At 43.2% G+C, this 11,485-nt stretch overlaps 1 protein-coding gene across 1 annotated transcript; it reads right to left on the bottom strand.

The window, feature by feature from the left end:
• Positions 1-144: 144 nt before the first annotated feature.
• On the bottom strand, positions 145-10,342 carry LOC310700910 (olfactomedin-like). The gene is made up of 4 exons (XM_083490862.1): positions 8,918-10,342; positions 4,066-4,275; positions 2,113-2,284; positions 145-901 (listed from the first exon to the last, which is right to left on the bottom strand). Exons 1-4 carry the CDS (start codon positions 9,128-9,130, stop codon positions 339-341), a joined length of 1,158 nt encoding a protein of 385 aa, XP_083346988.1. The 5' UTR covers positions 9,131-10,342; the 3' UTR covers positions 145-338.
• Between the last annotated feature and the right edge of the window lie 1,143 nt (positions 10,343-11,485).

Here is an 11,485-nt window from a genome sequence, read left to right as displayed (position 1 = left end):
GCTGAAGTGTTTTTTACTGACCAATGCAAAAGTATCTGGCTCTTCACACTGACCACGCTCCTCTTTTGGAACAGGGGTACGCGTCGGAATATCACATCATAACTGACCAGGTAGCCATCATTGTACATGTATAGCTTGTGGTCATTGGGGTTGTACATTATGCTTTGCGGTGTGCCTGTGAGCTTTTCCAGGATGATGTCCATAGAGCCTTCTGTGGCTGTGTTAGTGTCATATTTGTAAAAGATCTTCTCATTGTGTTCACTCACCTGCATCAAGGCATACATCACCCCACAGATCATGAAGGTGCCGGTTGCCTTAGGCTTGTACAGTGAGGTTTGCTATGACCCGACTATTGTCAGAGTATTGGGATCCAGCTGCCCAATCGATATTTTCCCCTTGCTTTTTTCCATGGAGTAAATGAGCCACAGTCCATTCTCATCCCCGGAGAAATCAAAGTCCAGCCAATTGATTCCGCTATAAGAGTACCAGTTGTTGAACACGGCGTCTTCGACGGTCTTGCGGTGGACCTTACTGGTTGCCACATCCAGCTTGCACAGGTTCCTGGAGTTGTAGCAGTTGTAATAGAAGCTGCCGTTGTACAAAATAGTCCCGCTTCCCTGCCCACAGTTGATGTAGTTCCAGGTGAACCCAACAAATTGAGAAAGGCTTTTCTCTATTTGGCTTTTGTAGAGCAGCAGGTCGGAATAGGAGTTGTAGATGCGGTAGGTTTCCAACAAACGCTCGTCTGTGTTGAGCGGGGCAACCCAGTATGCGTCAGGATTCTTGTTTCCAACAGCAAAGTCCTTTCCCCAAGCTCTGAATTTGTAGCTTAAACCTTGCCAGTTGAGTTTCACTATAAGTGGCTTGCTAACGTTTATCAACACCTTGTTGTTGCAGTTACCTGCCAGGGAATAGAAAGGGAATTACTTTTGTTTGTGGCTCCTCTTGACAAGTTTTTCTCCGCCTTCATCAAACTGCTCTGAGGGTTTTGGGTTTTTTTTGGTTTTTTTAATAAACAAGAGGTGCATAAATTTTACAAGATAAGTAACTAAATCATCTTTGTTTTCTGTGATCATGTTAGGCATTCTGTTGGTTTCAAAAGCTTTGCCAAGTTTTATCCCACTGCGTTTAGAAAACGGGACAGGCCCCCCAACCCAGACTCCTCTGCCCTGCTGTGTTTTCTCTGCATAATGCTTCCCAATTCCTCCTCTGTACTGTCATTGATCAGCTGTTCATTACATGTTTGCCTTCCAAAATTCTCACTAAAGCAGGTGGTCATCATCCCTTTTGGGATCATTTGCAAACCTGAGAACTGCTGTGAGCACTAAGCACAAGCACATGCTACATTCTATTAGTAAGTGCAACAGAATGCTTCTTTCAAGTCTAATGTCAAATGGCGGGGGGACCCTGTGGCACCAGAAGGGCTCTGCAGGCCTCTTTATAATATAAAGAACTATTAAGTGGGAGGTAATCCAGTAATTATTAGGAAATTCCTTTTACCCTGATCTCTACCGGTACAAACTGAGAACTGATCTAGTGAAAGAGCTCAAAGCTTAAATGACGGTAAAATTTTCCTGGGTCAGCTGGTGCCTCAAATAGCTCGCTGAGGATGTGCTAGTTGTGAGAAGAAGCTGGGTTAAGTTTGTGGGGTGACCAGACTGAAGCAAGCCTTCTCAGTGGTGGCTCCCCGTTTGTAGAGTGCTTTCCCCAGGGAGGCATGCCTGGTTGTGTTATCTGCTTTTAGGTCCCAGGCAAAAACATTTTTTTTATTCTCCTAGGCTTTTGGCCGTTCATTTGGGAGAGTACTTAACTATGTTTGTGGTGTCTTCTTCCACTCACATTTTTAGTGGGGCAGATTGACTTGGATCTGCTCTTTTATATACAATGAGCATTTTATGCCGTGATGTTATTCTTTTTCTTAGATTTGTTTTTAATGGTGGTTTTTACAGTGCAAGCTGCTTTCAGTCACTTTTGTGAAAAAAGCAACAAATAAATATTAATACTGGTGACGGTGATAATGGTGATGATAATGATGATGATGATGATAATGTAGCTTATAGACAAACCAATGTAAGGAGACGTTCCAGCCCACAATCACACGGTAGGACTCACCAAACTCTGGAGTCCAGTTTCCAGAGGGAGAGAGGCCAGAATTGGGATTTGTAACAGAGTCTTCGCAATCGGCCAGTTGTTTCTTGAGAGTGGCTATTTCCCTATGTGTCAACAACACATTGTTCTCGTCAAACTTTTCTAGTTCCCACACAATACTGAAGACATTGGAGACCTGAAACATATTAGCACATGTTTAATTGAACAGCCCCAAGCAATTTTCTACTGCAGCGTCTCCCTGTGTGTTGTGGTAGTAGATGTGTTTGACAGCTTCATGAGTGATTGAATGAGAGAGGCTAAAGCATGCACAAACACACACACACACACACACACACACAGAGAGAGAGAGAGAGAGAAAGAGAGAGAGAGAGATGATGATGATGTAACCAATTACCTCTCTTGTTATTGTATGGATTGAGCATGAGACTCTTAATCTCTGGGATATGAGTTTAAGCCCCACATTGGGCAAAAGGATCCTGCATTGCAGGAAGTTGGACTAAATGACTTTTGCGGTCCCTTCCAACTCTATAATTCTATGACCCAGAGACACTGACTGATTGTTCTTAATAGCTGGATCTTCTCCAAGGCTTCTGAACGGCTGGGAAATATCTCAAAGGTGCTAAGGGGGCATGCCTTTATTTCTCAAATCCTACCCCCCAGCTAAGCATCATACAATAAAGATGTACTATGTGTGAAAAGAACCTGCAGTTTTCACAAAAATTCAAAACCCTGAACAACTTGGGTCCAGGATATCTTAAGGCCTGCCTGAGCCCTTATATCTCATCACTGAGATCAACCAGAGGCCCAATTGGCTTCAACCAGAAATTGTGCAGTTAGTGTCCTGAGAACTGTAGTTTACACCTCCCAGAGCTACAGTTCCCAGTACCTTTCACAAAACACATTTCCTAGGATTCTCTGGAGGAAGCCATGTGCTTCAAATGTATGGTGTGGATGTTGCCTAAGGGAATGCCCTTAGAATCCTCCTTGAGATCAGGAAACCTGCTAGTACTGGTTTTCCAGTTGCAGGGAGGATCTACAATATGCTCAGCCACTGAGGTCCCCTTTCCAGACCTCCTCATTCAATGTGTGTATGTCAGAGGAGGGGCAGTGGGGATGCTGTAGATGGAGATGTGAGTGCATGGCCCCAACTCCCCTCCCCTCCATGTGCTATTCTCACCCACTTTTGAAGAACATTTGAACAGGACTTAGGTGCATCTAGTCATTAAGTTTAGGGATGCATGAATATCTCACTGTTTGAATTCCAAAGGATTGCACTTTTGTGAGCTTAAGCTTTCTGCAAGAAGTCAGTGCAAGCACTTGCAAAAGGCTTGAAGGCACTTGTGTTCTGCACAGCCTCCTTCCTCACATCCCTGTCCTCAATTGCTAAGAAATCACCTTTGAGGCCAGGAAAGAGGATAGTGGTTGTGGCAGCAGGTGCTCAAAGAGCCTTGGCAGAGCATCCTTTGGCTCAGGGATGGGCTTAGTGCTACTAAGTTAGTAGGACTACCAGTCCCCAAATCCCTGATGAAAATGATGCTTGGCTCCATCTTACATGCCTTGGAGCAGAGGTTTTTGCCTTTGCTCACAACATTCTTAATTACGGTAGGTCCATGAGCCATGGAATGTTGAAAGTGTCTGTTTTTTTGTAAAAAAATAACGAGGAGAGGTAAGGAAGGAATAACCTCTTTTGAGACTTTATGCTAGTGGTAAGCATTAAAATAGGCAAAATTCTCATCCCATGTTTTCCTGCTCCCTGAAGCAGCTCTCTAGCCATGGAGGACTCAGCATTGCACAGAAATATTTTAAAAGTTTCCTTGAGGAGCCCCAAACAGTCCCCCAAATGCTCTTTCTAAAGCAGGTTTGAATCCTCTCAAACAGGAGCACCACTCTTGGTGTATTCAGTACAATGTGCAAGCACAATTCAAACTGCTGTGCTCCCAAACATTTTGTACCTACCTGTTCGGTTAAAGATGTAATGCCCGCACCAGTTGCACTTAGAGCATTAGTCAGATCCCGAGCCCATCGCTTCGTATGATTAATTTTTTCTAGGAGGTCTTGATAAGTTTCTTCATCCTTGATACCTTCCATCTCAACCTGACGCACTGTTGCGGTTAATTTCTTCAAGGTACTATTAAATGATGCCAAGTCTGTCTGGAGTTTCATAGCCTAGAGAAATTTACAGGACACACACTTAGCAGGATACTGAAAACATCTTTCCACAAATCATGAACAACCATTTCATTACAATTGTTGCTTCCATGCTTGTCCTTTTCTCTGGAACAACCATTCTTTTATCACTCAGTTTTGAAGGTGTATCCAGACAATGAGTAGACTTCAACTTTGCACTTTCACAAACATTGGGCTGTGGAGACGGGAGAATTCGGAGCACTTCTGTGACTGACAAATTTAGTTTATAGTGGGTGGTGGTGGACTATTTTACCAGGGCTATCCAGTAACAGTGCTTTGGAGGAAGGGTTAACATGCCTTGAAAGATCTGTGAGCTGTGAGCCACATTCTGTCACACACACGCCCCCCCGCCAGTACCATTCCCCTGTGTTACAATATAGACAAGCTGAACAATATAACACAGCATGATGGCCAATAACAATGGCACTAAACACTATTTATAGACTAATACAAATGATCAGAAATTACAACCAAAGTCTCTAAATCTTCTTCACCAGTCGCGGTAGAATAATTCAAAAGTTTGATATATACATAATCTGTCACCAAATATCTCCAGAACAGAGTTTCCGGATAACCAATCTGTTTCGTTCAATGCTTCATCAGCCAGACTTGCAAGAATTAATATGAGAAGGATGCAGTTCAGTTTCTTAACAAGCCAATCTTACATGTAAGCAAATATAAACACTGTAGAAAATATGCTCAGGATCAGTGCTCATATGATACTGTAGTCACTGATTGTGTTATATTGTTCAGCTGCTGGAAACAGTCAGAACTAGACAGCATTAGTGATTCTAGGCAGGGAATAAATATTTGGCATGCTGTCTATGTGCCGAAGTGTGCCCCCTTACCTTGCTCCCTTCTTCTTCATAAATATCAGTCAGGTTCTTATAAGCGTTTTCCAGGATAACCATCAGATGTGAAGGAAAAGTAGTGTCGGGGAGCTCTATGCTGCAGATACATTTATTGTCTTCGTCATCACTTGCTATTGGTCCATCGTGGAAGATGATCTGATCTGCAGCAACCTGGGACGATGGATGCAGAAAGGCAAATGGGATGCTTCATCGCTTGATTTAGCCCTTTCTCATAACCTGATAGTCAACTAAGGTCAGGATAGTTTCCTGAGAACAGCAACCTCCCCACCACATCCTTTAGCCAGGAAATGCTCCCCATTCACCACTAGACTGAGCCTTCTACATTGTGTTTTTTGGGTAAAGTCTCTTCCAACAGATTGTACTTGAGTCTAGGTAGTTACCATTTGAAAGAATAAAGCTTCTACAGTGGTACCTCAGGTTACATACGCTTCAGGTTACATACGCTTCAGGTTACAGACTCCGCTAACCCAGAAATAGTGCTTCAGGTTAAGAACTTTGCTTCAGGATGAGAACAGAAATCGTGCTCCGGCGGGTCGGCGGCAGCAGGAGGCCCCATTAGCTAGAGTGGTGCTTCAGGTTCAGAACAGTTTCAGGTTAAGTACGGACTTCTGGAACAAATTAAGTACTTAACCTGAGGTGCCACTGTAGTTCGTTTGGCCTATGAGCTGATTGCTCTCCTACAGCCTCAATCCACTCCTTTCAATCTACGCTTGCTCGTGCTAAACCACAATCCCTTCACACTCTACTCTCCTGCCCTTCCCTTCCCTTCCCACTGGAGTATATCCACTACACTTTTATATTCAAAGCACATTCTTTCCCTCAAAGAATTCTAGATGCTGCAGTTTTTTAAGGGTTGCTGGGAATCGTAACTCTGCAAGGAGTAAAGGACAGTGCCCAGAAGCAGAAAATGCTTTAAAGGTATATGTGCAGCTTAAGTAACTCACTTTAGTACTGAGTTCTGGTTGCTTCTCATGTGATTCCTGAACAAAAACATGGTTTCACAATATTGAATGAAATGCAAGAATCTCCAGACCCATGTCATGCCTTCTTTGCTCCCACAAGTCTTTGCATTGTTTTCTGCTCTTTATACCACTGTATAAATTATTTCCAAGTAGGAATTGTTGCATCTAAAACCCTGTTTGATGTGTCAAAGCCAAAGGGAAATAATCATTTGTTTTCTCGTACATCTTGGGCTTTTGGGATGCTTCCAGGTGGGTGTTTATTGTGGGGTCGTAGAACTGTAGACTTGAAAGGGATTTCAAAGGTCATTTATTCCACCCCTGCTATGCAGGAATCACAGGTAAGTGTTCCTCATTCATGAACGGAATAATTTTCTCAGCATCCCCAGTACATCAGCATCAGATTGTTAGCCTGTATTTCCCTCCTTGCTACGGAAAATCTGGTAAATTAAAAAAACACACCACTACATTTGTGATATCTGGACAACCCATTTACAATATTAAGCCACTTTCTGGAAGTACTACATTTTGAAGGGTGGGCTGGGATTATCTAGGGATTTCAAAGGCAGAATTGACCTCCGAGGGAATTTCTGAAAGGCAGCACTTTGTCCTGGATCTTAGGCAAGTCAATCGAAAAATCATGTGTTTGGGGCATTTTTTTAAAAAACAAACAAACAATTTTTGGGGTGTCCTGATTTTTACTTTTTGAAAAATGGCAACCCTAGGTTATCTCACTTCCACCAGTTGGTTTGCATTCCCTCACTGGGCAAAATACTCACTAAGGAAGCCACAGCGAGGCACAGGAGCAGCCCAAACATCCTAATTGTTTCAGAGGGTTTGCTAAGTTGGTCTGGGACGTTTTTGTTGAACCCTCTTTATAAAAGGGACGGCACTGGGGGAAGGAGTAGAATGAGCCAGAGTGGAATTTGCTGGGATTGGACTGGATGTTATGAACATTTCAAATTGAGTTTTGTTTGCACAATGATGTGCCCCTCTGAGGAGGTGTTTAGGCCCAATCAGATAAAATAAGAATATGTGTGAGTGCGCTACAAAAAGTCTTCATGTGCTTTGTGCCTCCTCTGCCTCTGTTAAGACCACATTTTGAAATAACGAACAAAGAACACTGGAATATTTTAATGCCTCAGATTTTACCCTGATCCAGTCCTCCTTGCTAGGCCTTAAAGGACAAAAACGTGGGCCAGAAAACAAAAAAATTCACATGGTTGGATCCAGTTGGCGCACCTGTGCTCATGGAAGGGCTTTGGATCTGGGAGAGATGCCCATGGTGCCCAATGGAGGAGGAGGGAACGGCAGTTTTTGCTAATTCCCCCTGTACCCCCAAAGAATCAGTTTCCAGGGGGGGTTGAAGAACCCTCTAGAACACAGTGAATTGTGTTCTTCCATTATCAGATGCCTTCTCTGTGAGTGGAAAGGCATCAAATGGAATCCACCTCACACATCACATCGGCTCCGTACTCCACATGTGTCATGATGAAAACCCACTATTTCAGGCAATTATTATACACCGTGCAAACATATTATCAGTGCTTCCCCTCCTCTAAAAAACCGTTTCGGGGTACTCTCATTTTGACTCAAGAAAACCACCATTTTATAGCTCAAATTGGGAAAAATAAAAACAGTAAATGACAAAAGTACAAAGATTCACAAAATGCTTAGGGGTGTGCATACCCCTGCATTCCCCCAGAAAAAAGCACTGCATATTATAATGGCAATTCCATGAATGCCAAGGAAACCTAGGTCCATAACCTATTTCTGAAGGTTAGTCCCTCATCCCTGCCAGCCAAGATTATGATTAAAAACACAGAATGGATATTGAGCTGAATAGAATGCATTTGCTAATTTGGTGCCCAGATTTAATGGGGGAAAGAGCTGATTGGTCAGCTTTAAAAATATTGGGATTCTAAGGATGTCATACCATACACATTTACCTGAGCTGGGAGTAAGGTCCATTGAACTCAGCAAGGCTCACTTCACTTCTGAGTATAGGATTGCACTGTAGATTCCATAGAAACTCTGTTGATACTTCCTTACTGGTTTCATTATATTTATTAAACAGAACACCGATTGTCCATTACTGATCACTGTTTTGAATGGAGAGAACTCCCTACACATTATGTGTGCATGGGATATTTTTAGAAGAAGCTCACTGTTTGTTCTGTTCCCGGCGCTAATAGGTACTCATTGCAGGGGAAACCTGGCTATCTATGGAAGCATAGACAGTATGTACTGGCCTAGGGTCACTTACAGTTATTGGAACTGTTAGCTAAATTCAAAGGACTGAGAAGCTCTTTATTGTGACTTGGCTTGGAGATCTGGCAATGCTGCTTCCTACAGTGAGTGAAACTTACTGCAAAGGCAACAAAGCAGAGATAACTTGTGACCATTATATGTCTAACCTCTGCTCTTATCTATTAGATGGAAGATATGTGTTGTAAGAGACAAGGCACACAACCCCATCAGGATTTAATATAAAATATCACTAAGATGGTTCCGCCACTTTTATTAGCAGGGGGTGCTTGGCGCTGCCTGGGAATTTTTAGAAACCTGTTATTTTTAAACGGAGTGTAATTTGTGAGTTTAGACATGTCCCGCCAAAAATTGGGTGAAGTCATGCCAAAGTCATGTTTTGGTCTGCCATCATGATTCAAGATGGTGTCCAGGAAGCCTGTGTAGAGTGGGGGGAGCCAGGCATACCTGCCCCGGGCCTCAGAGGGCTAAGCCAGCTGGGGGACGGGGCAGGGGCTTGCTGGACTGTCATGCCAATAATACCCCATTCCTCCCAGTCAACAGGGGACTTCTGCCATGGGTCTCAGACAAGCTCTGCACAGGCTTGGCATCCAGCAGCCAAACATTGCCAAAGATTGCTGCCCCCATCTTGGGAACCCTTGTGCAATGTTTCGTTATGATCTCGACAGATGACTGAACCTGTGCCAAAAATGGGCAAAGTAACACCAAAATAATGTCTTGGTTCACTATTTTCATTCAAAATGGTGCCCATCACCCAAACATCAATGTACACACTCACTCTTCCCACCTTGGAAATACTTGTGTCGAGTTTAGGCAGTGGAAGACAGGAGTGCCTGGCGTGCTCTGGTCCATGGGGTCACGAAGAGTCAGACATGACTAAACGACTAAACAACAACAATCAACCACATATATATGTGTGTGCGTGCAGTAAGCTACGTATGCCGTAAACAGCACTGCCAGATCTCTAACGATTCCCAAGTCTGTTTGATCTGAGTTAATGGTTACAATGAAGTTCTCCATGCAGGCTGGGTTAGGACGTACTGTTAGTGCCATTGAGTGTTCTTGAGGCGGGTGGTTCCACTTCTATTTATAGCAACACCCGGGTGTGAAACAGCACTTGCTCTTCTTGCCAATGTTACAACAGCAAAACATGGAAAGGGGGTTCTTTCATACATTGGGGGGGGGGTGGAGAGAGAAGATACTTGAGGTATTAGTTTTAACCCAGGGTGGGACAGTAACTCTAATATATCACAGACAAATAGGCAAAAGCATGGGAAAGACTAGGAAGGTTCAGGAAGAAACAGATCCTGCACTTCAGAGATTTTATAAAAGAAATTGCTGGATGTGGACAAGATGGAAGAAAATGGGGTGGGTTTATGAAATGAGGGCTAAAGTCCTTAAAGGATCGAGAGCAGTTGGTAAAAAGGAAGGCAGAACAATCAGGAGACAGCAAAACAATAGGGGAAAGTGTCAAGCAGAGGATGTGATCAACAGCACAGATCCAGATGCCTTGAGACCTACTCAAAGAAGGCACAGCCATTCACCAAGGATGACAGAATGAAAGAAAAAGCAGCAGCTGTTTCCTCCATGAGTACGCTGTGTATGCCCTATAATCAAACACTTGTTAATAGTGATGGATATTTTTTAAGGATCTCAACAGTCCTAGAGAGCAAATGGGGCAAACAGTATTTTGTTCACCTTCAGTTCTACAACATGGTACCCTCACTCCATTGCTCCTCTTGTCCCTTTATTTCCCAGTCTCATCCCTTCCTACTTGTCTGATGTTTGGCTCCTGTTCCAGTTTTGAGCACGTTCATCTCTCTTCTACCATACCTCCCACATGGCACCGTCCCATTACATATTTTGAAGGGATTCAGTTGCATATCAGAAAAATAGTAAAGGTAAAAGGTAAAGAGACCCCTGACCATTTGGTCCAGTCGTGACTGACTCTGGGGTTGCGGTGCTCATCTCGCTTTATTGGCCGAGGGAGCCGTCGTATAGCTTCCAGGTCATGACTAAGCTGCTTCTGGCAAACCAGAGCAGTGCAAGGAAACACCGTTTACCTTCCCGCCGGAGCGGTACCTATTTATCTACTTGCACTTTGACGTGCTTTCAACTGCTAGGTTGGCAGGAGCAGGGACCGAGCAACGGGAGCTTACCCCGCTGCGGGGATTCGAACCGCCGACCTTCTGATCGGCAAGTCCTAGGCTCTGTGGTTTAACCCACAGCGCCACCCGCGTCCCACAATCAGAAAAATAAGTCTATACAATTCAAGTGGAATAAGTGCTTTGCTGCAACAAAATCCACTTTTAAAAACCAGACTCTTTGCATTTGGGGAACTGCATGAAAAAGTGTGGTATAAAAGACAGAAAAATATATAGATGGAAATATATATAACCTCCACACATTAGGATGAGTGTTCATCATTGTATAACCTCCCTTCAGATCAAGATGGCTGCTCAATAGGGCAGAGTCAGACATTGTATATCTGCATATGTTTGGTTCAAGCAACTCAGGAAGACTGCTTAGTTTGACAGGTAATCTGAAATAATCCATCCAAACTCAAATGAACAGTTTGTGTACTCTAATAAAGTAGCCTGAAATCCAGCTCTTACCTTCTTTCTTTTTTTACCTAATGCACACTACAGGAGCTATATGCACTTTGCTCACCAATTAACAAAGTGCCTTTGGGTCAGTTTTTATGACCCAAGTTCCTAAGATGTATAGCTTTTAGGTATTCCTGGACCTGGACCTATGTCTGTATTATAACCCTGTCCAGAAAAGCCAATCAGGATCTAGATACTGTGTTACCCATGTTTTGTATTCTATGTAGGCTCCATTCATTATTGTTCAGAAGTTTCAAGTGGTGCAAAATGAAGCAGCCTTTCTCCTTAGAAGAACAGTTTACAAAAAAGAAAATGTGAATCCAACAGAAAGATGTCCAAATTAGAACCCGATTGTTTTTCATTTATAATCAAAAGGTATTTCATTTTAGCTAAGAAGTCTTAAACTGCTTGGGTCATAGGTTAGAAACCATCTAAAAAGAGGCAGGAAGGTAATATTGTTGAATGGTCTCATCACATGCAGCAC

This window comes from Podarcis liolepis (genome assembly GCF_965112155.1).
Source record: "Podarcis liolepis genome assembly, chromosome: 1".
In the NCBI taxonomy this organism is placed as follows: domain Eukaryota; kingdom Metazoa; phylum Chordata; class Lepidosauria; order Squamata; family Lacertidae; genus Podarcis; species Podarcis liolepis.
This window is presented reverse-complemented; position numbering and strand designations above follow the sequence as displayed.

Excerpts from the sequence above, each read along its gene's own strand:
- LOC310700910 (XM_083490862.1), bottom strand. The coding sequence starts at position 9,130 with ATGAAAATAGTGAACCAAGACATTATTTTGGTGTTACTTTGCCCATTT. Across the intron at positions 4,276-8,917 it reads TGTTGACTGGGAGGAATGGG|GCTATGAAACTCCAGACAGA; the intron begins GTATTATTGGCA and ends AAATTTCTCTAG. Across the intron at positions 902-2,112 it reads AAACTGGACTCCAGAGTTTG|GTAACTGCAACAACAAGGTG; the intron begins GTGAGTCCTACC and ends ATTCCCTGGCAG.